This window comes from Garra rufa, chromosome 24 (genome assembly GCF_049309525.1).
Source record: "Garra rufa chromosome 24, GarRuf1.0, whole genome shotgun sequence".
NCBI lineage: Eukaryota > Metazoa > Chordata > Actinopteri > Cypriniformes > Cyprinidae > Garra > Garra rufa.
Genome location: NC_133384.1, coordinates 32,474,861 through 32,501,942, shown reverse-complemented (window position 1 = coordinate 32,501,942; position 27,082 = coordinate 32,474,861). Strand labels below are relative to the sequence as shown.

Below are 27,082 nucleotides of genomic sequence, written 5' to 3'. Positions count from 1 at the left end.
TATACAGTTGAAGTCAAAAGTTTACATACACCTTGCAGAATCTTCAAAATGTTCATTATTTTACTAAAATGAGAGGGATCATACAAAATGCATGTCGTTTTTAATTTAGCACTGACCTTAAGAAGATATTTCACATAAAAAAAAAATTACATATAGTACACAAAAGAAAATAATAGTTGAATGTATAAAACTGACCTTGTTACAAGTTTACATACATTTGATTCTTAATACTGAGATCCTTCTTTTCACACTGAGGACAACAGAGGGCCTCATACAACTCATGCAGAAGGTTCAAACACTTACTAGTGCTCCAGAAGGAAAAACAATGCATTAAGAGCCAGGGGTGTAAACTTTTAAACAGAATGAAGAGGTGTACATTTTTCTTATTTTGCCTAAATATATTTTATATATTATATACTGCCCTTCAGAAGATACATGTTTTCCAAAAGACAAAATAAAATTTACCCTGATCTTCAAATTCAAAAAGCATTGTGTTTCATTCTGGAGCATCAGTGAGTGTTTGAACCTTCTATAATAGTAGCATATGAGTCCCTCAGTTGTCCTCAGTGTGAAAAGATGAATCTTATAATCATACAGTCATTGTTGGAAAGGATTCAAATACACAAAAATGCTAGAAAAACCAAAGAATTTGTTTCTCAAGAACAGCAGAAAGTTAAACTGTTCAGGACAAACAAGGGACTCATAAACAACTATCACTAAAAAAAAACAAAAAAAAACACAGTATTAAAAATCAAGTGTATGCAAACTTTTGAACAGAGTGATTTTTTATAAATTCAACTAATATTTTCTCTTCTCTATATGCAAGTCACTATGTGAAATATCTTATTCAAGTCAGTACTACATAAAAAATAAAACTATTCTGGTAAAATAATTAACATTTTGCAGATTCTGAAAACTTTTGACTTCAACCGTATATGTAATTTCAGACAAATTTAGTCATTAAGTCAGACTCATTCAACTAATTTTAAGATGTTTGAAGACAAAAATAAACATTATTAAGGTAAGTGTTAACATTATTTAAACAGTGAACAGTACTTTTACAGCATTTAACCATCTTTGTTAATTTCTATAATTCTAATACTAACATTTAGACCATTAAAGTTGCAAATGATTACATCAGTTAATGCATTATGACATTACAAACTCACATTACCAAGTACTAATAAAAGCTGGACAAAAAATACAGTTCCATGTCAGTTCATGATATCTCATGCAAACATAGTGTTATATATAGTTTATAACAATATTGAAGAATATGTGTGAGTATATAACAAAGTGAAGAAGTTATTCACAAAATATGCTCTGTAAAACAGCAATAAAAAAGCTAATGTCTTCACATAAAATGGAAACAACAGGCCTTATTCACTTTTTCTTAAATACAGTCAAATCTCTTACGTTTGGACGGCAAGTTCAGTGTCAAATGTCAATGTGCTTCCGTTGTTGACTTGAAACACATACAACTTCATGTTGAATTCTCCTCTGAGCCTGCCTCCAGCTTGATTTGTTCATCTAGTCAATTATGGCGATCTGGTTGAAAATAAATGAAAAGTTGACATCAGAACTTCAATTTGATGAAAGAAGATTTCTGCTTTGATTAAAAGAACATTTTAAGCAAAACACAACATTTTTAACTAACGGATATGAATATACTTTACCCAGTTGATTATTCACAGCACATACAAAAATGCGCACTACAAGTTTCTGTAATGTCATGTTTAAACATGCAAATAATGCATTGTGTGATTATAATAAAGGGACTAATTTGCATACATTTCCAGAACAGAAATCTTATCAAGCAAGGTTCAAAATTCTTGTTTCATATTGTTGGCATATTACAATTGTTTATTCCAGAGGGCATTTAACTGCACAAACCGAAAACTCCTGTCACCAGTCAGAAAAATAAATAAATAAACTGTCATGCTTTTAGAAAAATAAAATGTTACAAAAATCAGGTGAATAATACATGAACAAACCTCTCTGTAAAAACCTTCAAAATATGCATAGAAATGAAACTGTAAATGCTGGTGTATTTAAACACTACTAAAGTGGAGATTTCTGACTACGGTAACTACATTTTGAGTGAGTAATTTAAAACACTTAAATGTGTATTTTGGATATTTTCTACATGGTATGGTGGCCAGTGCATAAAAATCAATGGTTTTGCATGTAATTTCTTGCCTTTATTAACAAATGGGGTTAATAAATGCTTACACTTTAGGCCTTTAGACTAAAGACCATAACAGCCCTACATGAATGTTTCAGCAGATAACAAGTTGGAAAACCCCCAGAAAACTAGATAATCACAGTGATCTGGAACGTCAGTCTTGGCCTTGACTAAACAGAAACCTTCTCTGATTATGACAAGAACATTGTATAAATCTCTGAGGCTGTTTGTACTCTATAATGTGGTTAGAGCTGTAAAAGAGCACTTGGACTAGCATGACCATGTGGCCCAACTCTGGGAATATTCAGGCTGAGTCACGTTGTCCCCTGTGGGTAAACACCATCAAAACACACTAAAAGACCCTTTGTACTTTAATTCCCTGTGAACGGCTGTAAAACTTTGAGACTTTTGACAGGATGCATTGTAACAACTGTTACTGTGGATACCAGGAATACCACATGTAGCCAACATGAGTAACCAATGTCAATTATTAAGGTGTAAACAAACTGAAAATGATATGAGATTTTGTTTTAATCAATTTAAAATAACTCTGTGTTTCAAATCTTACAATGTGTCAATGTTGATTGACAGCTTTCACCGTGGCTAAGCATTTGAAACCTGATCTTCTAGGTCAAATTATGATTTTAAGATTTTAAGTCACTTCTCTGTTAATATGCAAATACGAGTCTCCTTCTAAATGCCACAAGTCTTTGTTTTGCTATTTTAAAGGCCCTGATTATTATTTAGGGAGGGTGACAGTATGTCCAAATTTCTCTCAAACCATCACCAGGACACTAAACCCTCATCAATATCACGTTCTTACCTACAAAACCTCTACACTTCTACTAAAGCCTCGTTCAACAACCTTAACCTGGTTTTGTTTACATTGTCTAATTATAGTTTGTGTCAGAATTCCGTATTACGAGGCTCAAATTGTCCGGTGTTTGATTTGAACCTGAAATATCTAGAATATAAAAAGCTAAATCTGTGTCAGATAGTCTTACCTGAGCTGTCGTCAGTCCATTCTCTGCATGCAAGCAGATTACTAGGTTGTTTTTGGCTGAGATGTGGAGGTTTCTGTCAGCTAGAGGTTGAAGCTGTCGGGCTAACAGGCTAAAGCTCATCACTCCAAACAAGGGCCTTTATTTTTAATTCCCATAAAGCGCGGAAATTCGTCCAGAGAGAGCTGGGATAAATTCATTAGAGCTTCGTCTTTCAAGACACGTATGTTATGAGAGACGGTAATTAGATCGGAGTTTTGTCATCGAGCTTTTTTCTCGCAGGGTTGTGTAAGGTTCGCTAATGCTGGTTCTCCTGCTGCTGTGTTTTGTTATTGTCGTCACTGCGCAGCGAGGTGCATTCTGGGAAGGGCAACGGTCAGCAGTAAAGCGCTGGTCTGGGGCACTGATCTATATAATGACTGGATTGCTCATTGCGTTCTAAAATGCCGTTAGGCAGTGAAGCCACCGGAAGTGTTCGATCCGCCATCTTACTATTCCCTACCGGCAGAGTGCGCCATTGATTTCGCATGTAAACCACTGACCTAAAATCACCCGATTTGAAGCGTTTCATTCACACATCATTAGTTTTGAGGATATGTGTATGTAAATAAATTATACTTAAGATGTTATCTGGAATGTTTATGGTCTTTTCGGGCTGGATAAGCGATATATATTGAAATCGTTTAGGTGGGTGTGTCAGCCGCGCACTTGCAGACACAGGTGAGTTAACTGAACCAAAACGAAAATATATTTATGTACCCAATTATGCAGGAAATTATAAACAAAACCGTGTATATGGTATTAGTAGCCTACCTGAAATTGTTTCGATTGTACAATATTGCTCTTGTACTATAAATTAAAATCTTTGAAATAAAGCTTAATGTCTTTAAGTAGTCAGCGCGGTATGGTGCGTTTTTTTTTAATGAGCAGCATCTATTTCAGTCTCTTCAAATCACCAAATTCTGTAATGATTTACTAACATTACTGTTTCCATGTGAGTAAAATGCTGCGTATATATGTTGAATTAATTATTAATTTAACGAACAAATTATTACCTGCTTCAAAATTAATAATGTTATTAATGAATATATAATAATATAACATACAATAAACGAATTAATAACAAAAGTATTGTTGAAACATGCAGTTAGCCTACTGTACGAATAAATACAACAAAATGACATAAACAGTGATTATTCAGATTTATGAGCACATTTTCTTTTGTAAACATATGTTGAACGCCCGATGTTTATGCTTATCTGATGTACATGACTGTAATGTAGGCTTTATGAACGTACATTTTTAATAAGCAGAGGGAATTCCCGACAATAAACAAATAACCGTTTACATGCTTAGGACGTTTGCGTTGTAAAAATGCACAGTGAGACTTCAGATATAAAAACGCTGACTTGTTATGTGATGTTTTCTCAATGAAATCGTATAATCTCCTATTCATTCAATGGAATGTATGCGAATAGTAGGGAATACTAATATGGCGGCGCGGTGGCTTCACTTTTATGACGTCATGAGCAATCCAGTTCTCTATTATAGATCAGTGGTCTGGGGTCAGTTCATAAGCTTGGGTTTGATTCTGAGAGTTCCTGGAGTTACGAGGAAGATGATCTGAGATCAGACACATCGGGCAACTGGTGGAATGACAAGGTGTGGGAACAGTCTGAACAAATGCTGGGAAAATGGTGTTTTAACATTTGTGTACTATTGTGAAATCCCAACTATTTCCCAATTTTCAAATAAATTGTAATATAATATACACTTTTATCTTTAGATGTATTTATTTGACTTTGACTTTGACTGTGAATTTTAATTTTTATTCTTTTATTTATTCTTTTATTTTAGTTTGTTCATTTTGAGTAAAATAAATTAAGACGTACAGATTTAAATGTTATTTAACATTTAATTTAAATGTTATTTATTATTATTATTTTTTGATTTAGTTATTATTGTTTGATTTAGTATTTTACATAAATGAGACCTTTATATATAAACACACTACCAGTCAAAAGTTTTTTAACACTAAATGGGATTTTTAATGTTTCTTAAAGAATTCACTTCCTACTTCTACTTCTGTTCACCAAGCCTGCATTTATTTGCAGTTGCAAAAGCAGTAATATTGTGAAATATTTTTACTATTTAAAAAAACTGCTTTCTATTTCAATACATTTTAAAATATAATTTATTCAAAACTAAATGTTCAGCATCATTACTCCAGTCTTCAGTGTCACGTGATCCTTCAGAAATCATGTTATTATGCTGATTTGCAATTTTTTATAATTAATTTTCTTACCAATATTTATAACAATTGGGTGAATTTTTTTTTTTTTGGACGAATAGGAAGTATCCAAAGATCAGCATTTATCTGAAATAAAAAGCTTTTTTAACATTTTTTGCCATTCAAAAGCTTGGAGTATATATATATATATTAGGGGTGGGCCGTTATCGGCGTTAACGTGCTGCGTTAACGTGAGACTCATATCGCGCGATAAAAAAAATATCGCCGTTAATCTATTCTCAAAGTTGGGTTGGGAGCTGTGTCTAAACTACGCAAGCTATGATGACTTTCACCTTGATATTTTAGCGCGGATGACGTATATCTAGTTGAATTGCACTGTAGGGGGCGAGAACAAGTCTTCAACTTCTGTGAAATGACCACATCAAATGAGACGTGCAAATATGGATGCAGTTATGAAGCCGCTTCAGGGCAGGTGCGTGCGTTGCTAGACCCTTTTTACTGGGGCACGTGCCCCTGTGAAAATCTGCTGTGCCCCAGTAAAATCTCAAGTTTGAGTTATAATTTACTTTGATAATCCCGAAATAAAGACATTAAACTATATGCAACAACTGAATTGACGCTTCTAAAAGCAACGCAGTTTATTGGAAGACTATGCACGCAGATAGGCTATCCATACCCGCGCGCCTGTGTATTTTACGGGAACGCGCACGTCGTACAGCCTTTTGCGCAGAAGTACTTGGTTACACAAGTTTGTATAGTTAATTGTGTTGTAAATGCAATTGTCAAGCAGTTTGTAATGCATTTTGGAAACAGGAGATGAGCGCCTGGTCTAATGCGCCACCTGGCTTGAGAAACCCGTTCTCAAAGACTTAATTTTAGTCATTATTTGGGTAGCACACATATTCTGAATGCCTTCAGCAGAATTCAAATTAGCCATTTTAATCTAGATTAATCTAGATTAATTTCAAGATTTAATCTAGATTAATCTAGATTAAAAAAATTAATCTACCCACCACTATATATATATATATATATATATATATATATATATATATATATATATATATATATATACTATTATTATTATTATTATTATTATTATTTTTAAAGGGGGGGATTATAGAAATTAATACTTTTATTTAGCAAGGATGCTTTAAATTGATCAAAAGTGATGATAAAGACATTTATAATGTTACAAAAGATTTCTATTTTACATAAATGCTGTTCTTCTGAACTTTCTATTTATCAAAGAATCCTCAGCTGTTTTCAGCATAATAATATTAATAAATGTTCTTTTAGCAGCAAATCAGAATATTAGAATGATTTCTAAAGGATCGTATGACTGGAGTAATGATGCTAAAAATTCAGCCTTGAAATCACAGGAATAAATGACATTTTAAAATATGTTAAAGTAGAAAACAGTTATTTGAAATAGTAAAAATAATTCAAATTTTTACTGTTTTTGCTGTTCTTTGGATCAAATAAATACAGGCTTGGTGTGCAGAAGAAACTTCTTTAAAAAAATATGTTAAATCTTACTTTTTTTATATAACATGTTGCCTACATTCATTTATACAATATAATTCAGGTGACAGACAACCTAGCACCATCATCTTACCCCAGTAACTAAATTCAACTAAATTTAACTAAATTTTCATTTATGAAAATGCTTTTATTCAAAGTAATTTACATTGCATGAAAACTACTAAATCCTGTACTAAATGTTGTACTAACTGTACACCATTCTTTGGCTTGGTGTACAGTTTATGTGTACATGTACATTAACCAACCAGGGACACTGTTGACATTGGCTGAACATTTACATAACAACTATACAACACCAATATTAATATTAATTAATAAATAAATGGTTTACATAAAAAAGCTTCATTTATTTGTTTGTTTATTGTTTGTTTATCAATTCTCTCGACTCCTTAGTGAAATTTTGCATTCAGATATCAAACCCATGGCCTTGGCGCTGCTAACATTTACTTATTTCTCATTTTAGACAGACTGATTAGCTTGTCAGAAAGATATGAGGCTGAATATGATTAAATCTAGAAATATTTAATAAGCATTTGGTCTTTTCTGGCATTTAGGTCTTTTACTCCATGAAAGCTGAACTCCATGGGATTATATTATATTATATTCATGGCAAATCTGTCTGCCTTGTGCTTTAGGGGGCTTCTTGGTTAAAACAGGCTGGGAGTCAATTTGAGAGTGATGAGGACCCGTGAGCCATTGCTTTGTATTCTACACACCAAGAATATGAACTTTCATATTAATGTTAAATATTTGAAATATGTTTCCGGAAAGGCTTAAAGTGCAAACACCTTTATTGTGGTGCAATTGAAAGTGTTATCAGTAACAGTACAAATGCCGTCTGTACTGCACTGTAACACATGTAACAACCTGTTAGTGTTTAACTATTGCTACTTTTCTAGAAACTTTCTAGGTCAGTGCCATTTTAAGTGTAATGTATGAAAAAAGCACTCAAAATATTACAATATTACCTTGAAGGTCTGAGGGGTTTAGACTTAGTTACAGTATGTAGCTATTCCAAGTCACATATGTCAAGTTCTTCATCGTCAGGTGCACAGACAAATAGGTTGTACAGTGTAATTCTGACTTGTATGTCTTCACTTCTGCTTCATTAGCCACTATAGGGAAATAACGAGAAGAATAACAACGTGCACTAAACGGTAAAACTGTTTGCACTACAAACCAGTGTGCTCATAATTAAGATTATAGATTAAAATAATATCGTATGGCACACCAATTTGCAATATCAAGCAGCAAAACGAGTTGTTTTGTACAGCTAAAATTAGCTGTATGTGGATGAGACTGGATGCCTGACCCATAAAATTTACAAATGGCCACACCCGCTCTTATGGGAAAAATAAGGAGGATATACATTAATTTTTCTGTATAATATCAAGAAAAAAAAGGGGAAAATTACAATTCTGTCAAAACAAAACTGAACCCCATTGTATGTACCAATAAATTAAAACATTTTTTCAAGTATTTTCTCTTGTGTTCCACAGAAGAAATAAATATACAGGTGATTTGGAATGACATGAGGATGAATAATTTATATAATTTAATTTACACAAAATTTTATTTGTTGGCAGAACTATCCATTAAACAGACAGCCAGGTATATAGACAAATGGATGAATGAATGGATGGATTGATCGACAGATAGGTAAACAAACAGACAGACAGAGAGACAGACTTTTTACTGCACTAAGTTTCTTATTAAATATCACTTAATACTTATTAACTTTTGAAATCTGTTACTTACTTTTACTCAAGTAAAGGTAATTTAATGATTTACTTTAGTACAAGAAAGTAGTACATTGTTAATGTTCTTAAAGGGATAGTTCACCTAAAAATGAATATTTTATGTTTATCTGCTTACCCCCAAGGCATCCCATATGGAAAAGTCAACACTCCCGGATGAGTTCGCGCAAGCAAATGTAATCTTTTAGTTTTTAATCAGTTGCAACAATCAGGATAAGCACACGTAATTACCATTTTGCATGCATCTATACTATGCCAGACCACGTTTACGCGTCACGCGCCGACTGTTGTGAACGCGCTCAGAACTGTTAGATATTGCGGTGGATCAGAGGTAAAATATAATATAAATACTGTTCAGTTTCTTGCACAGACCGATTGTTTTGTTTGTTAAGACATCAATGTATAGTCAGGAGCCGCAGGGTTTCATTTAGTTTTGTCTGTGTATGTTTTTGTAGTGCAGTAAAAAATATGACATTATGCCTTTGCATGTAAAGAAGTAAAATGTGTCCAAAGAAAATCAATTTACTTGAGTAAAGTAAAAATATTTCATTACTGTCCACCTCTGTACAGATAGATAGATAGATAGATAGATAGATAGATAGATAGATAGATAGATAGATAGATAGATAGATAGATAGATAGATAGATAGATTGCATTACAATATTGTGTTACTCCCTAAATAGTAACTAATTGCGTTACTTGTTGCTTTTATGGAATGTTACATTACTTTTGCGTTACCTTTCCTCATTTGCGTTACTTTTTCTCATAAAAAGTTCTATTTTTGCCAAATGTAAAAGCGCTTTCACACCTTTCACAAACTGAAATGAATAAGCCTCAGGCTGAAGGAAATATAAATTTACGTTTGTACTGTAGAGGGCGCAGCTCAAGAAAACCTTTCACAATGGGACGCAGGAGAAGAATGTTCAATACTCTTCCGCGATAGAAAATGAATTAAACACGTTCATCTAAAGTCATTTTTTTCTTATGAGGTTGAATTGGGTCATTGAAGGCCAGCAGCAAAGACACTGGTTAAGAAAATAGGATTAAATACGTGTGTATTTAACATATTTAATGATTACAGGTTTGCATCATTTTTTGAGTTTGTATTTCACGTTTTTTTATACAGTTTGCAGATGAATAAATCCATTTTCACATTTAGTCTAGAAGTAATGATCATGTTTACTCTACGCACAAAATGCGTCTGCACCTTACTCAACATGGGGACAGGAGAGCTGTCAGTCAATAAAAACAATGTAACTGGCGTTACTTACTAGAAAAAGTAACTCAGATATTTTCTTGTAATTTAAATAAAGTAACGCGTTACTTTGGGTACTTGAGGAAAGTAATCTGATTACGTAACTCACGGTAATGCGTTACCCCCAACATTGCAGTTAAATGGATGAATGGACGACAGATAGACAGACAGACAGACTAGATAGATAGATAGATAGATAGATAGATAGATAGATAGATAGATAGATAGATAGATAGATCTTTGAAACATAAATAATGAATGCGAAAAAAAGTCAGCCATCAATTCCTTTAGGTTCTTGTGCAGTACAAATATGAGAGTCTGCAGATTTAATATTTGCACAGAACTTCTGTATTGTGTTATCAAGCTCTAAATGCTATTTGGAGGTTGGTATCGCGTTGCAAAATAGATGTAGTGAACTGTAATAAACTGACACACAGTGCTGAGCTGATTTCAAAAGCAATACAGTTGCATTAGGATGCTAGATTTGTTTTCACGTTTTTATACAGAGAAATAACACAAGCCTGAAAATACAATACTGAACACACATATATATAGGCCTACACCTTGAAAAACAAAAGATGCAGGGTATTTTTAGTAATGTCAACAAACAAGGCAAAATAATCTGAAAACGAACGTAGGCTAATAAAAATCTGACAAGATGTTTGAAATCTGGTGAGTCAGTTATTTTAAAATAAACATTATAATTTTATCTCTGAGGAGTAGAAAACATCAATAACGTTGTAACTGGGCCATGTGCATATCTTTGGTAGTATTTTGATAGATGTGTGATAAAATAGGCCGAACGTGTCTTACAATTCTACATTTGACCAACAGATGGAGACACAGGACTTTGAATCGCTCTGAACTGAGTCACTTGCTCTCTGTAAAGCTTCCCAATCAATCTCTGGACAGATGTCTCCACTGGATTGCACCATTCTAGCTCGACAAATCTCATGTCCCCTCTAAAGAGATATTTCATAACCGCTACATTTGAATACAGAATCGTTTGAAAATTAGCATAATCTTTCCCTCTGGATTAACCCCATAACTGTTAATAAGGGCTACTGGCTATGATTTATTTCCTGGGTGACCCTTTAATGACAGTCAGCAGGGAGTTTAGTTCTTTTGATGAATTGCTTCATTTCAATGTCTTCATTCTGGAGCTTATGAAGCTCAAAGATGATGTAAAAAAAAATGACTCTGAGATTTGAGTTCAAACAAGGCTGAAAAATGCTGAGTGCTTTATTGCCTGAATCTCATAAGTGTTGCATAACTTCTTGCACGATCAGTGCAATATCAGCATTTTTTAGTGGGTGTTAAAACGCTGAAAGCCATAGGCAGTTTTTATCTAAGGAAAAGTGGGTCTCCACTTAGATTCATCTGCACTGATTCTCCATTATCTTAATTAATAAAGTTCAGTTGAATTTTATTCTTACTAGTTTCAAGTGGGAATCTAATACTGCAAGATTTCTCTCAAGATCAAAGTAAGGGTTCATGATAAAATGGAATATGAATCTCTTAAATTCAGATGTTTTAGACAATTTAGGCTAGATGCATAGACATATAAACAGATGTTTGTTAGACCTGCAAAAAATAATACGTCTCAGATTCTGAAAAAGGGTTGTATAATTGTGTATAAACATAAATATTATGTTGCTATGTACTCTCTGACTTAAGTATTAATAAATACTAAAGTAAATTTGAGGAACTTTATACCACAAACAGTGTGAGAAAATGTTGCCTCGGTTAAAAAAACCACACACTTCTCCATTAATCCTTCTCTAAATGAATTGTATTAAAAATGCTATTGTGATTTTTTTGATCAATTTTGAGGTAAATATTAAATGTCATCCATTTTTTGTCGTGTATTTGCAGATTTCAGCTGTGTAAGTCACAGAGCAAGTCTTTAGTGGAATTACAAGTGGAAGAAAATGTCAACATGAAGCGGATTACAGCACAAACCCTGTGGAACTGAGATGCAGAGATTGTGTCGATTCTAATCACATTACAAAATGATACCTAACAAGACTCAATGGGACTATTCAACAAAACAGTGTGAGAAGCGATCTCCCCATAGCCTAGGAAGAAATAATCAATACTGACAGTATTAGGTGGTTAAACTGCAACATCTTGGTTATTTACCCATCTAATGGTTATTTAATGCTTTCATCACAAATGCAGTATTAAAAACCTGTGGTATCATGCATTTTGGACATGGTTATAAATTGAACACACAGCATGGCAGAATCATATTCTATCAGAAATATAACATGAAAATACCATGATAAATGAATAATCATTCAGTATTATGGTATTATCTGATAGCATGGTGACATCACAGTATAAATGCTAGAGGATGCCATGATACAGCATTTACCACGGACAGAGCATCACATCTTTATTTGAGGTAAACCCAACAATAACTCTGTCAAGCCTGAGATGTAATGTGTATTATAGCTACTGTAAATTATGGTCTTTTGATATTGCTGAGGCTGTAACCCTCGATCACAAACGGCAGTCACTGAATCTACTTGTTGTGCGTGTCCGTGAAGGACTGAACAATTATAAGCATTAAACTGTCAAGAAAAATATCTGGTTACATAATACTGAAGCATCAATCGCTGTATACCAACACCACCTAAACATCCAATCGAATTTCACTCCCCCCGTTTCAAGCACAGTTACGTGATGGGTGACGTCGCAATGGATGGTAGTCGTTCTGAATCGAATCTTTGAAATGATTCGGTTAAAACGACTCGCGAATCGTTTGTAAAATGACTGCACATGATTTAATAGCCTAGCATTGGGAGAGAGGAACATTAATATACGTTATAGCCTACTATCCACCTTATTTATCTGGCTTCCGGTGCCATTTGCTTCCAGAGATTTTTTAGCTAGCCATACAAAACAGCTCGTTTTGCTGATTGATATTGCAAACTGGTGTTTCATACCATATTATTTTAATGTATTATCTAACTATGAACACACTGATTTGTAGTGCAAACAGTTTTACTGTGTACAGCACTTTCTTATTATTCTCGCTATTTCCCAATAGCTAATTAACCGGAAGTCTCGCACATTCACAGAAAACGGCTTACTTCCACATCGAAAAATAAGATGGATATTGTTATACTAAACTATATTTATTAACTAAAGCTGACTTACTAATAATATATGGAACAATATTGCTAATAATGCTGCTAACAGTGAACAAAACATTTGAAATGAAAGCTGTAAGGATTAAAACAACAGCAGGAGTCTGAAATACAAACAACAGTTGGCTACAACCAATTTAACATTTTATTTGAATATTATCATCTTAAATGGACTGTACATCTATTCCCCAGACCTTAATTTTAATTCGAATCGAATTAAATTTGACCCTGAACCACAAAACCAGTCTTAAGTAGCATGGGTAGGCTACATTTGTAGCAATAGACAAAAATAGATTGTATGGGTCAAAATGATCGATTTTTCTTTTATGCCAAAAATCATTAGGATATTAAGTAAAGATCATGTTCCATTAAGATATTTTGTAAATTTCCTACCGTAAATATATCAAAACGTAATTTATGATTAGTAATATGCATTGCTAAGAACTTCATTTAGACAACTTTAAAGGCGATTTTCTCAATATTCAGATTTTTTTGCACCCTTAGATTCTAGATTTTCAATAGTTGTATTTTGGCCAAATACAAGCCATACATCAGTGGAAAGCTTATTTATTCTAAAAGTTGACACTTGTGGCTGGTTTTGTGGTCCAGGGATCACAAATATAACCGTTTACATTGACTAAATGTACATTCAGGTCACGGTGAAATTTCGCGGGCATTTTAATATGAGCGCATTCTTAAGTTTTCTGTGAGGGTGAAAATGTACACGCAGATTTCGCTTATTTTGGAAACAGAAATCTGCAATCTGCTTGGTTTGAAAGGGACTTCATACATTTTTGAGAGCGAAATATGGGTAATGTGACAGCACCTTAAGCATTTTTATTATACAAATTAAATGTAAAATGCAGAAAAGGACGTTCTGGAAACACATCTGAGCGCTCACTAAAAAGAATCGGTCATTCGACTCTTCGAACAGGTTCGCTAAACGAACCGACTCGCTAAAAGATTCGGATTTTCCACATCTCGTGGATGGAGGTGGGGGCCGGGGAGGGACTTCTTGGACCAAAAGAGGATTCAAACGTGTTTATGACTTTAGAGTAGAACCGTCGCATTCAGTCAGTCAATGGACTCGGGCGCATTGCGATAACCGGCCTCATTGTGTTCGCTTCAGGCTGGGAAGCAAAACAGAGAGCGATTCGGTCCAGAAGATCGCCCAAAACAAAGGTGTGTCCATCTGAAAGACATTCATTGTCAAAAAAAGGACAGGACACGCGCAAAAGAGCGAGGTCGTCGCCGGGAACAATGATGCTGATTGAAGTTTTGGTATTATGAGCAAGACGCGCGGATTGTTGGAAACCCATTTGATGCGTCACTTATAGTTGTTATCATTCTTCATCCGATCCGAGTGTGCAGTGCGGATTCCTCGCCCGCTCTCCAAACCATTCCAAACGCGGCGTTTCTATTATCCCCGTGAGCGGTTCTTAGATCCACAACGATGAATTACCAATCGAGCGTCCCGGTCTCGGTGTCAGTGTCCGGGATCTCTCAGCAGTCCCAGCCCACCATGCCCACCCAGGGTACGGTACCCGCACCGGTACCAGTTCCCCAGCAGATCCCGCCTCAGTTCGGATCCGGATCGTCCGGGAGCTCCGGGGCGGGTCAGTTTGGCTCGGGAACCGTATCGGGCCCTGCAGCGCAGTCCGGCCCGTCGGGCTCCCAGTTCGTTTTGTCCAACTCAGCAGCCATCAGAGCTGAGATCCATCGGTTCGAGTCCGTCCACCCGAACATTTATGCAATATACGACCTGATCGAGCGCATCGATGACCTGGCCCTCCAGAACCAGATCCGCGAGCATGTGATCTCTATTGAAGGTAAGCGCAAGGCTAGCTTAAAAAGATGCCACAATGAAACATTGTATTGTCTGTCAGTGCAAAGACAAAAGCAGATGGTGCGTGAAAACTAGGCGACATAAGTGAGTGTACATTCATAATCATCCTAATTAGGGGCTACTGATAGCTATGGACTTCCAACATGACTTGTGATCACTAAATATGCAATATTTCAATGTGGCATTCATATTTTCTATTGAACTGAGTTGTGATACCAGTTTCACAAAATGATTTGCTTTGAAATGCATAGATAAAACAGCTGATGTTTACACTTTCTTAGGTTGGATTATTTGTGGGGAAAAAAGAGAGCTGAGATCTTGCATAACCATGAGCTTCAGAAACGCATCATTGTAAATTAAATTGAATTTGCATTAATATTGACATGCCAGTCAGATGTGATTTTCACAGTGGATCTTAATGCAGATTTGATTGTTTCATTAGAAGCTCCTCTGGAAAATGCTTTCCGAGGTTCTTCTCGGCTACTATTTGTGCATCAGTCTATTATTTCGGTGAAGTGAAGTTTTCAATCGATTATGTCAAAGACATTGACTCTGGATCTCAACATTTCTGACTTATTGGATAGTATATTAATGCTTTTGAAGATTAAAGCTGATGGTGCATGCAAACAAGGCAACGTTTTTATGACATGCATCACAAATGAGCGTAATGAGAGGACTGGCCATCATTTATCTACAGTTTTAATAATTATTGTCAGCTGTGAACCATTAGGAATGCAATGCATTTAATGATAAACTGGCAGTTAAAATGAGTTGGAATACTAGTATTTGGAATTGGTTTCATGTAAATGCTCTTTATGTTGTCTGATTTGCTTTGAAACAGTTTTGGATTGCAGACAACGTTTAGGTGGATTATTTGAAGAGGAGAGATCTTACATAACCCTGAGCTTCCAGAACGACTGCTCAATTTGAGTATGCGTATGCGCATCAGAGATTTGTATTAATATTGACACGCCAGTCAGATGTGATTTTCACTGCAAATCTTAATTCAGATGTATATGCAGCCCTGCTGCAACATATCTGTCAGAACCAGTCGCTCATCCGCTATAAAGTGGGCTTTTAGCTTTATAAACCTCATTATGTCGGATACACTGAGTCTGACTCCCAATTTTTACTACAGACCCGACCTCTTGACTCTCGTATTAACGGTCAGGGCGAGAGTTCAGATTGGATGAGCTTTAGTCACAGGTTATTTAAATGCAAATCAACCTCCTTGATGTTATAGTCACAGCACTTCTAGAATTGCAGAATATTACAAAATCCTCTCAGACAGCCTTATCATAGAGTTTCCATAGGTTTCACAGCACACGTCGATCTATTTTTGTATTTCTAAAGCAGCTACACAATACCTATCATAGTATCTCTCAGTTAAATGACCGTGATTTAATGCTGAAATGCTGTAATATGTGAAAAAGAACAGGTTATTGTGAAGATGATTGATGTATTGTATGTAAGATGAGATGATTGTGAGTCTTAGATGTGGTGAGGCAGTGATTTTCTGCAACTCCAAGTTCATTTTACCGTTGAGGAATGGAGATGGAGAAATTTCTGGATGAGCGGACACCCTTTCGAGGGGGCGACTAGGTTGACAGGAGTTTGCCTTTTCGTTATGTGGGTGCGAGCGAGAGCCTGGGTTGTGTGAAAGCTGATGATATATTGATATGAAATCGCGGCACAGAGGGAATCGATGGATGCTTTTCTCAAATAATATTGCTATGTATTCCATATAAAGGAGCTAGGTTGGAGATTAGGTTTCAGTAAAGAGTTGACAATATTGTAGGCCAGAAGAATTGTAATTCAGATGGGACTTCTGTGCATATTGTTTATTGCAGGACATTAGTGTAAGTCTTCATCTTGTAGTGTTGAAGGTGTAAATCTGTGTTAATAGTATTATCCAGCTAATCCTCTTTACTTACGGTAGGGTTAAGGAGCAGCGCTGGCTCTGGACCAGCAAACGGCTGATTTTTAAGTAAATATGCTTGAGTCATTTACAGTGTAAAAAATATCCACTTTATTCAACATCAAATCTTAGCTCACCTGTTGTTTGACCGTGAGAGGATCTTCTTTTTACCTAAAATGAATATTATCACAATGGAGTAAAATCACAGGGTATAACTACTTCCCCTCCGAAATTAGATATTTTCCCCCCCTCACCCTACATTTGTGTTGTGTTCTCGTTCAAAAATGACCATCCTACAAAAATTGCTTATGTATTTCTAGTATTATTACCATATGTTGCATTTTATTCTTTATATCAACTTGTTTCAGTAAAGGGATAGTTCACTCAAAAATGAAAATTCTCTCATACTCACCCTCATGTCGTTCCAAATCTGTAATACCTTCGTTCATCTTCACAACACCAGTTAAGATATTTTTGATGAAATCCGTGAGCTTTTTGACCCTTTTACAAAGCTACAAAAGTACTTTTTGTTGAATAAAGTTGTTTTCTTTGTGCACAAAAAGTATTCTTGTAGCTTCATAAAATTACGATTGAGCTACTGATGTCACATTGACTATTTTAACAATGACGTTACTACCTTTCTGGGCCTTGAATGTGTCAGTTGCATTGCTGTCTATGCATGGCCAGAAAGCTTTCTAATTTCATCAACAATATCTCAATTTGTGTTTCAAAGATAAACAAAGGCCTTACGGGTTTTAAACGACATGAAGGTGAATAATTAAAGACAGAATTTTCATTTTTGGATGAACTATCCCTTTAAATTTGCACAGGTTTGTATTTCTTTTAGGAAATGGGTCTCATTGATCTGGGGATATGCACCTTCGTTTTTGAATCAACATTGGCAAAAATAATGCCTTTTAACTCAAAAACTGAGGTGCATAAACTCAGACCCATGAGGTCTATAATTAGTTAACTGAAAAAGGAAATAAATAACCTGGGCTGGTTTAAAAAAAAACAAATTGAGAGAAAGATTGAATCCAAGATTGGGTGATAATGCATCGTAAAGACATTTTCAGAATTTTTAAGAAACTTAAAGGTGCCATAGAATGGAAAACTGAATTTACCTTGGCATAGTTAAATAATAACAGTTCAGTACATGGACATGACATACCATGAGTCTCAAACACCATCGTTTCCTCCTTCTTATATATATCTAGTATTTGCAAAAGACCACCGAAACATAGCTCAATTCCAACATAACAGGTCTGTTATGCAACTTCCCCGGGATCGTTAATAGTTACGCCTCCAACATTTGCATCGCCCAATCATCGGTAATGTCAGCACCTCAGTTAAACAAGGCGAGCCACTGAAGGGACACGGTTAGCTTAATGCTAGCGCTAACCTGTTATATTGCTATACATAGGATTTCACTTACCACATAAACAGAGAGATGAGTGCGCTGATGATGGTGAATGATGGAGAAATAACTGCGTTGATGATAGGGATGTTAACCGATGACCGTTTGACCGGTGGTTGACCGTATCAACGTTAACCGGTCAAAGTTGTCGGTAGTCGGTTAAAAAAAAAAAGTGCCGGTGCGTCTTTTACGCATTCTTGAAGGTGCCTGTTTTATCCATTGGTTTTATCATGTTGCAGTCTATTAGGCCGCAATCACACCGAGTGCGTGCGCCTTTTAGTTCTAAAAACGCGAGGCACACAGCACTGCCTTTTTTTGGTGACTTTTAATAAAAGAGCAGTGTGCTGCGTTTTTTTATGTTGCTAAGCAACGACAAAAACAGCTATCCTGTCAGTTAAATCAAAGGATTATAGCGCGAACGCTCTAAAATCGTAGTTTTTTGCTGTTAAGTAAACTGTCATATTAGCAGAAACCCTAAATAATACAGCTCCGGGTTACCCACGACAGACACCAAAGGTTTCTCCTCTATTTCTTGCAGTATCCGGACTTTTTAAGCAACGGTAAAATTCCGTCACCACAACAGAAGGCCCGCCTCTCCATTCATTCGATTGGACAATGGAAAAGAACGCGAATAACGTTGGGCGTTTTTCCGCTTAGAGTTGATTTTTTTTTTTCAACTTCAGGCGCTGAGAGCGCTCCTGCAAAAAAGCGAGGCGCAGCAGGCGGCGAAAACGCGAGGCGCCTGGGGCGCATAAGCAGCGCGTAGAACGCTCACTGCCAACAGAAAACCATTCAAAAGAGGCACATTCGCGTTCGGTGTGATCCGGGCCTTAGGCAACATTCCGCATAAGATGGGCTTAGATTTGGAAATACATTACATCTACATTTCAGTGGTAACCGATAAGGTGATGATGATCATCATCTTTCTTTATTATGGTTAGCACTACCTCAACTAAAGCGGTGTCTCTTCGGAGCTGTCATTTTCTTCCGTGGCAATGTTTCAAATGAGCTTCTAACCTAGACAAACGCCTTTATTTTCAAAGCGATCACCTTGTACCCAAACCATTTGAAACTAAGGAGCCATTTGTCCTACGGTTACATACAACAAGCTCTTCGGCGCCGCGTTTGCGGGACTCATGTTTCGCGCTGTACGGGATTTTAAAAAAGTGACGTGAGTGGCAGTGTGTGTGTGTGTGTGTGTGTGTGTGTGTGTGTGTGTGTGTGTGTGTGCGTGCGGGAGGCAGAGCGGCAGAGAGATACGACAGAGTTGCGAAATTGCAGGCGTGGCTCGAAATGGCTGTTATTTCAAATAGCGTACCATATTTTAAACTAATCGGTTAACCGGTTTCAACCGGCTAATGAGGCTCGGTGGTCGGTCAAGAATTTTTTTAGTTTTCGCCATCCCTAGTTGATGATGGCGAATGATTTACAGATCCCGAGTATCACTGAGGAGCTGCTCAACTTGTGTGGTAAGTACTTGTGTCTCTGCATTGTAACTTTACACAGAGCACATGCATCACAGTAATCGGACTAATATATCCGCGATTCAAAACGGCAGATTCAACAAACCGCATATTAAAAGCAGCTAGAGCTCCTAATTAAATATATATTTTTATCCATGTGCGAGCTATTGAGCTCTGTGAAACAGCCAATCAGAGCAGAGCTCATTAATATTCATGAAGCTTCCAAATAACAGAGCATTTCATTGTAGGGGCAAATCCTAGGGATAACCATTTCTGGAGATTTTTTTGCCCTTTCCTATGCCATATACCTTCTATGTAGATATCAGAGAACAATTTAAAAATATTTTATAAATGCATTCTATGGCACCTTTAAGAATTTTGAATGATGATAAAATTGTCTGTACAAATCATTTCATTGAGTTAAAGTAATGGAAAACTTACATTGGCATTTTCCAAAAACGTCTAGCTTGGATTCCTGTTGAAAATCATAGACCTCCATTTTTTTGTTGTCTTTTTTTTGTTCCCAGACCTGGAACAACCTTGCCCTCTCAGACAAACACTAGTTACCCTTTTTTATCTCAAATGCCAGTAACGACCCGTGTCAATCACCTCTGGTCGATGCGGACTCATCCGGCCTGTAAAGAAATCCTCATAAAACCTGTCACACCTGTAAAGGCTTGCTGTTGCAATGGAAAATCATAATTTTGATGCATCACAGAATGTCTAGTCTATACGACAGCGACGGCTGGTGCTATCGATCTCCAGCTTGTTGACCAATAGTCATAGCTTAAGTGTTGAGAATATCTCCTCGCATGACTGATTTGGATCGGTTTGAATATAAAGGAAGCAGATGGAACGTATTTATTAGTTTACATTAGTATTAGTTAGCATTGCCCTTGACTACGGGATGCTTCATTGACCATTATAAATCAAATTATGGCAATCAACAACTGATGACAGGAGAAATATTGAGTCCTTTTGGCATTAGTTCATTCATCCAGTGCAATGCAAATCCTCTATTGTACGAGTAAATGGAATACTTCTTTTACCATTTCAGCAGTACGTATCTATACTTTGTATGTAATTTAGATATTTTGACTTGTTTCCAGCTAAAATATCTAAACATTCTTAAATCAAGAAGGATTTTCTAGACAAGTAAAAACTATTGCCCTTGTTTTCAGAAAAAAGAAGTCAAAATTAAGTACGTTTTTGCCTAGAACAAGCTAAATAATCTGCCAGTGGGGTAAACAAAATAATCTTATTTTAAGCAGAAAACAAGATTATTTAGCTTGTTTCAATCAAAAACTCACTTAATTTTGACTTCTTTTTTTCTGAAAACAAGACAATAATTTTTACTTGTCTAGAAAATTCTTCTTGATTTAAGAATTTTTAGATATTTTGGCTGGAAACAAGTAAGAAAAGCATTTTTTGCTTCAAATTAAAAAAAGCCCCTGAAATATCAAAAATAATCGCTGTGCAAATTGATATGTGATTGTTTCTTGCATAATGCTTTTTGTTTTTGTTTTAACAAAAATACACTGTCTTCTGCTAGAATAGTGCCAGTCCATTATTATTCCTGTTTCAGGTCTATTCTTAATGGTTTGGAAACTACTAGTCAAGAATCTAATTTAACCTTGAGTAGAGAAACTATCATCATGTTTTAAGACTGCATATAAGTCCAGGTTAGCTCGAAGTGCGTTGTGTTTTGGGAATTAAAAATCCGCCTCCATCTGTCATGTCCTCTTGTATCTTTTACATATGCATTTTTTTTTCAGTTATTAGAGAACACAGCAAGTTAACATGATATAACAGGTTTTGTAAGAGAGCTCAAATCTGTTTAATTTTGTATTTCTTTTTTAGCAGTGATAAAGCTTATCAGCAATTCATCAAAGCAATTACACACTCGAGCACAAGAGGCCTCCAGGCAGAAAGCTATTTGTTTTCTTTGCTTCTCTTTCACCTCGTCATGCCCCTTTGGTTATAATATTTACATGGTATTTACATAATCCTTCTCCATTTTACGCCAATACCCTGGAAAGTTAAGCCATGTCATACCACACACATAACAAATAGGATGAATTGCAATTATTTGCCATCCATGACACAATGCTTAGCAAGCACATAGCAACACCCTAGCAACTACTTTAGCATGTAATTCTGTGGATGCTGCATTGTTGGTGTAATTGATTCATATCTGAGTGTTTTGGAATTTGTGAACACTTTTTTTTGTGTGTCCTAAGTGCTTTCTAGCCATCAGGGTCCTTTGGGACAGCTTCAAACAACAGCGAAAATGTAATTGCTGTTGTTTTTATGCTGCCATCGCTGCTATAACTGATGCCATATCAGCAAATTTGTGACTTTATCTCTGCCGCAGCGATGCCGTGGCCGTTCTTTCACTTTAATTCTTTTTGTCAGCGTTATCTGAACGACCTTCAGCAGATGTTCACTGGTGTTTACAGAAATTTGAATTCAATGTCACCAGGGTCTAAATGAAACCACTGTGGAAACGGAGCTGAAATTAAAGGGATAGTTCATCAAAAAATGAAAATGATGTCCTTTACTTGCCCTCAAGTTGTTCTAAACCTGTATGAGTTGACAAAAGAAAATATTTTGAAAAAGGTTGGTTGCCAAACAGTTGCTGGTAGCCACAATACTGTGAAAGTCAATGGCTACCAGTGATAGTTGTTCATGAGTCTCTGAACAGTTAAACTGCCTGCTATTCTTCAGAAAAATCCCTCAGGACCCACAAGATCCATCTTTTTTTTGAGATCCATCTTTTTACACTGAGGACAACTAAAGGGACTCATATGTAACTATTAAAGAAGGTTCAAACATTCACTAATGCTCCAGAATGAAAAACGATGCATTAAGAGCCAGGGGTGAAAACTTTTAAACGAAATGAGAATGTGTAGATTTTTCTTATTTTGCCTAAGTATTATATTTTTTCATTTAGTAATGCCCTTCAGAGCCTACAGAAGATAGATACATGTTTCTCAGAAGAACAAATAAGTTAAATTTACCTTGATCTTCAAATTCCAAAAGTTTTCACCCCCCCAGCTCTAAATGCGTCGTGTTTCCTTTTAAAGCATTAGTGAGTGTTTGAAACTTCTGTAATAGTTGCATATGAGTCCCTCAGTTGTCCTCAGTCTGAAAAGATGGATCTCAAAGTCATACAGTCATTGTTGGAAAGGGTTCAAATACACAAAAATGCTGGAAAACCAAATAATTTGGGGGATTTTTCTGAAGAATAGCGGGCAGTTTAACTCAGAGTGTTTAAATCAGAGTGCATTCTGACCTTGCATAGACAGTGTGTCAAAGACTGACAGAGGAAGAGAAGAAATTGTTCAATAAAGTCGTTATTTTAGTTTTCTTCATGAACATAAAGTATTGCCGTAACTTCATAACATTACGATTGAACCACTGATGTCACATGGACTATTTTATGATGTCCTTACTACCTTTCTGGGCCTTCAACAACGTGGTAGTTGCATTGCCGTCTATGCAAGGTCAGAAAGCTCTTGGATTTCATCAAAATTATCTTAATTTGTCTTTCAAAGATTAAAAAAGAGGGTGAACTATCTCTTTAACAGACAAATGAAATTCATACAGGTTTGTAACAACATGAGGGTGAGTAAATCATGACAAGATTACGTTTCTTGGTTAATTATCTCTTTAAAATTCAGACTGTATGAATGTATCAAAAAAACAAAACCCATTTTCTGATAGTTGCATGTGTGGATATCAAGTGTTTTATTACTGACTGATTTCAATAATGTCTACTTACTGAGAAATATTTAAAGGCTACATGCCAATATTTTAATCTATTTGATTAATATTTAATATGTAGCATATTGGTTTTGCTGCGGTATCAAATTCGTGAACTTTCAGTGATATTTAATACTGAAATGTTAGTATCATGACGACCCTGGTGGCACGATATTAGTTCAGTAAATGCATTTCATATTCAAAGGCTTTACGGCTTTATGAATGCAAATTTATATTACAACAATTAAAAAAAGTTTTTTCTATTATAGTTGCACACATGCCATGATTAGGATGATTTAGTTTGTAATACTGGAGATTATATGTGGTTTCTTCCTGTTTAACTGAAGGCATGGTTTTTCAAAATAGGGTGGCAGAAAAGAAATCGGTGCCTGGGAAATTTGCATATGCTTTGTTTTGTCATAAACAGCACAAATCTCTATGCGCAGCATCCTTGTTTCTTAATTTTGAGCTGTCTGTCTTTCTAGAACCTTCTGAAATACTTGGAACGGAATCAAATGAAGATGTTTGACGTTTACATTGCAGCTTGACATTTTAACATGGACACCCTGCTGATGGACATTATGAGAAAATCTTGTTGTGAGTCATGCAATGCAATGCAAACTCATGCCTTTAAGAAATCCAGTGAAAATGCATGCACCAACTCCCTTCTGATGCATTGCATGCACTTCGCATGCAATTGCTTCTTTGCATGTGCTGCATCACAAGGGAGTTTCCACAGGTATTTTGACTGCAGCAAGGCTTGTGACGCTCTTGCAGAAGAAGCTGTCGTGTGAATATGCACCTGTGTGTCTGGACTGCAGATACTACTGCGATCGTCCTACGTTATTGCAGCGCGCCTGTTGCTTAGAAACCGGAGCCTTATAGCTTTGTTGAAGATTAGAACAGAACAGGAGTTTGAAAAAAAACACCTCAGATATGCGCTCTGCTCCTCAGAGCTTGAGGAACGGTGTTTTATGAGTTCGCTCGCAACTGATTGTTCCCATTTTCATAAGTGAAGCCATAATCAATAATTCCGTAAGACGGAAATGCTTGCAGACGGCTTATTCAGTATCTTGTTTTTACAAATTTGTTATGTTGATGGTTGTGCTTAAGACATTAAGATATTAAAGATGGATTATTTATCTCCTGAAAAATAACAGGGAGTAAAAGCAAGGTTTTGTGGCTGAAACATGTGGTTTGTCTATTGAAAAGAAAGGGTGGGTTTTGTTTGGAGCGTTTGCTGTTAGATTAATATTGATGCTTTGCCAGTGTAGAGCAATTGTACTTTAAAACTCAAGAGCAGCCAGCATGCATTGCTCAATAATGGTCTTCAGAGTGGCATAAAATAGAATGATTAGGCTAAGAATAATTTGGTTTGCATTTAAAAACATAACCAAGTTTCCTTTTACGTAAACATTCTCAAGGAGTTTGAATGAGAATTTGCAGAAAATTGGGTTCGTTATGAGAGCATGACTACTTGAAGAAAAGCTGGAAATTAGCTAGAAGTTCATTTCCAGAACAAACATTTCCAAATAATTTACTCACCCCCTTATCATCTAAGATGTTCATGTCTTTCTTTCTTCAGTCGTAAAGAAATTGTTTTTTGAGATAAACATTTCAGGATTTCTCTCCATATAGTGGACTTCTGTGGTGCCCCCAAGTTTGAACTTCCAAAATGCAGTTTCAATGCAGCTTCAAAGGGCTCTAAATCGTCCCAGCGAAAAAGAAGGGTCTTATCTAGCGAAACGATCGGTTATTTTCTTTAAAAAATGGACAATTTATATACTTGTTAACCTCAAATGCTTGTCTTCTCTAGCTTAGTTAGGGTAGGTCAAAAAAATTGCCATCTCATTTTCTCTTCCATCTTCAAAATTGTCCTACATTGCTGCAGAAGTACCGACTGAGTGTTTACAAAGTGAACGTGCAAAGATCAAATGCTCTTTACAAAAAAAGGCAAAACAGCGATGTAGGAAGATTTTGAAGTTGGAGAAGAAAATAAGATGGGAGTTTTTCGACAGAGTTGACGCAGAGCTAGACAAGATGAGCATTTGAGGTTAAAAGTATATAAATTGTCAATTTTTTTTAGAAAATAGCCAATCGTTTCACTAAAATAAGACCCTTCTTGCTTGGAAGGGATCGTTTAGAGCCCTTTGAAGCTGCATTTAAACTGCATTTTGAAAGTTCAAACTCGGGGGCACCATAGAAGTCCACTATATTAAGAGAATTCCTGAAGTGTTTTCCTCAAAAAAACATAATTTCTTTACAACTGGAGAAGAAAGACATGAACATATTGGATGACAAGGGGGTGAGTAAATTTTCGTTCTGAAAGTGAAAGTTCTCCATCTAATGTACAAATTAATCCGTGAGAAATATACCTCAGCTCTGTCTTACGGATATCCCTGTCATTGGTTTTTCATTTTTGGCTGTTGTTAATTGCGAGTGATCACCATTCAGTCTGTGCATCTGTTTCAGCTTTTCACCAAAGAGATTGTTTTGGAACAGGACACGCTGGCGACATCAAATTAGAATCCAAAACAACAGCGTAATGCTTCTCTCCGTTGGACGGTTTCGTCGGAATCCGATGGATTTTTCAGATCCACGACTGAAGGAAGATTCTCCACATGGTTTAATCTCAAAAGCTCTTTGTACTGATGCTGCATCAAGTTCTGAAGTCTCCCAATCGGCGGTTCAAAACCATCCCGAACTTAGTGAGAGCTCTGGACTCTCCGAGACTCAGAGGTCGTAAGTCCGAGAGGTCACGGGTCAAAAAGCTACTCGTGAAGAGGCTCTTTTCATAGCAGGGAAACTCTGAAGCCACGGCCTATCTCTGAAACATAATGTAGGCCATTGTTCCCACTACACAAAGGTGCTCTCTCCGCTTGTTTGCAAGGCCTTTTTTTTGCTTTCCCTAAGTGAACACACATGTTCTGGTTGACAGCTGCAGCCAGAGGTCTGTGTTTTGGTTTTGGTCAAGGGATCATCTGCGGAAGAACCACTCTCTGTAGTCCAAACTATTGAATATACGCTATATTTTTCTGAACATCACTATTGCACCCTTGAGGAAGACTGTTTCTATTTCTAACTTTTTGCCACTCTTTTGAGGACTATCCTTGTAGTAAAATGATTACACTGTCAGAAAAATGCACAAAAATTGTAGCTTTAGGGGTGTAATTGCTTGCCACTGGGACGGTACCCTCAGAAATATGCCTTTTGTACCTTTTATACCTCTAATGAGTGCATATTAATAAAATACACCGTTTAGGCATAGATAAAGTGTAAAAGCGTACCTGTTAAAAAGTTGCTAATTTACTACTTACAGTTACGATCAAAAGTTTACACCCCTTTTCAGAATCTGCAAAATGTTAATTATGTTAGCAAAATGCATGTTATTGTTTTTTTGGTACTGACCTGAATAAGATATTTCACATAAAAGATGTTTACATATAGTCACAAGAGAAAACAATTAGTTGAATTTATAAAAATGACCCAGTTCTAAAGTTTACATACACTTGATTCTAAATAC

At 36.0% G+C, this 27,082-nt stretch overlaps 1 protein-coding gene across 1 annotated transcript in view; it reads right to left on the bottom strand.

The window, feature by feature from the left end:
- The window catches only part of LOC141300505 (RB1-inducible coiled-coil protein 1-like), a 29,403-nt gene extending 25,875 nt beyond the window's left edge, over positions 1-3,528 (bottom strand). The window contains exons 1-2 of the mRNA XM_073830795.1: positions 3,190-3,528; positions 1,417-1,548 (exon numbers count right to left, since the gene is read on the bottom strand). Of these exons, the coding sequence (XP_073686896.1) occupies positions 1,417-1,487 (71 nt within the window). The 5' untranslated portion in view covers positions 1,488-1,548; positions 3,190-3,528. The remainder of the gene's footprint in view (positions 1-1,416; positions 1,549-3,189) is intronic.
- Between the last annotated feature and the right edge of the window lie 23,554 nt (positions 3,529-27,082).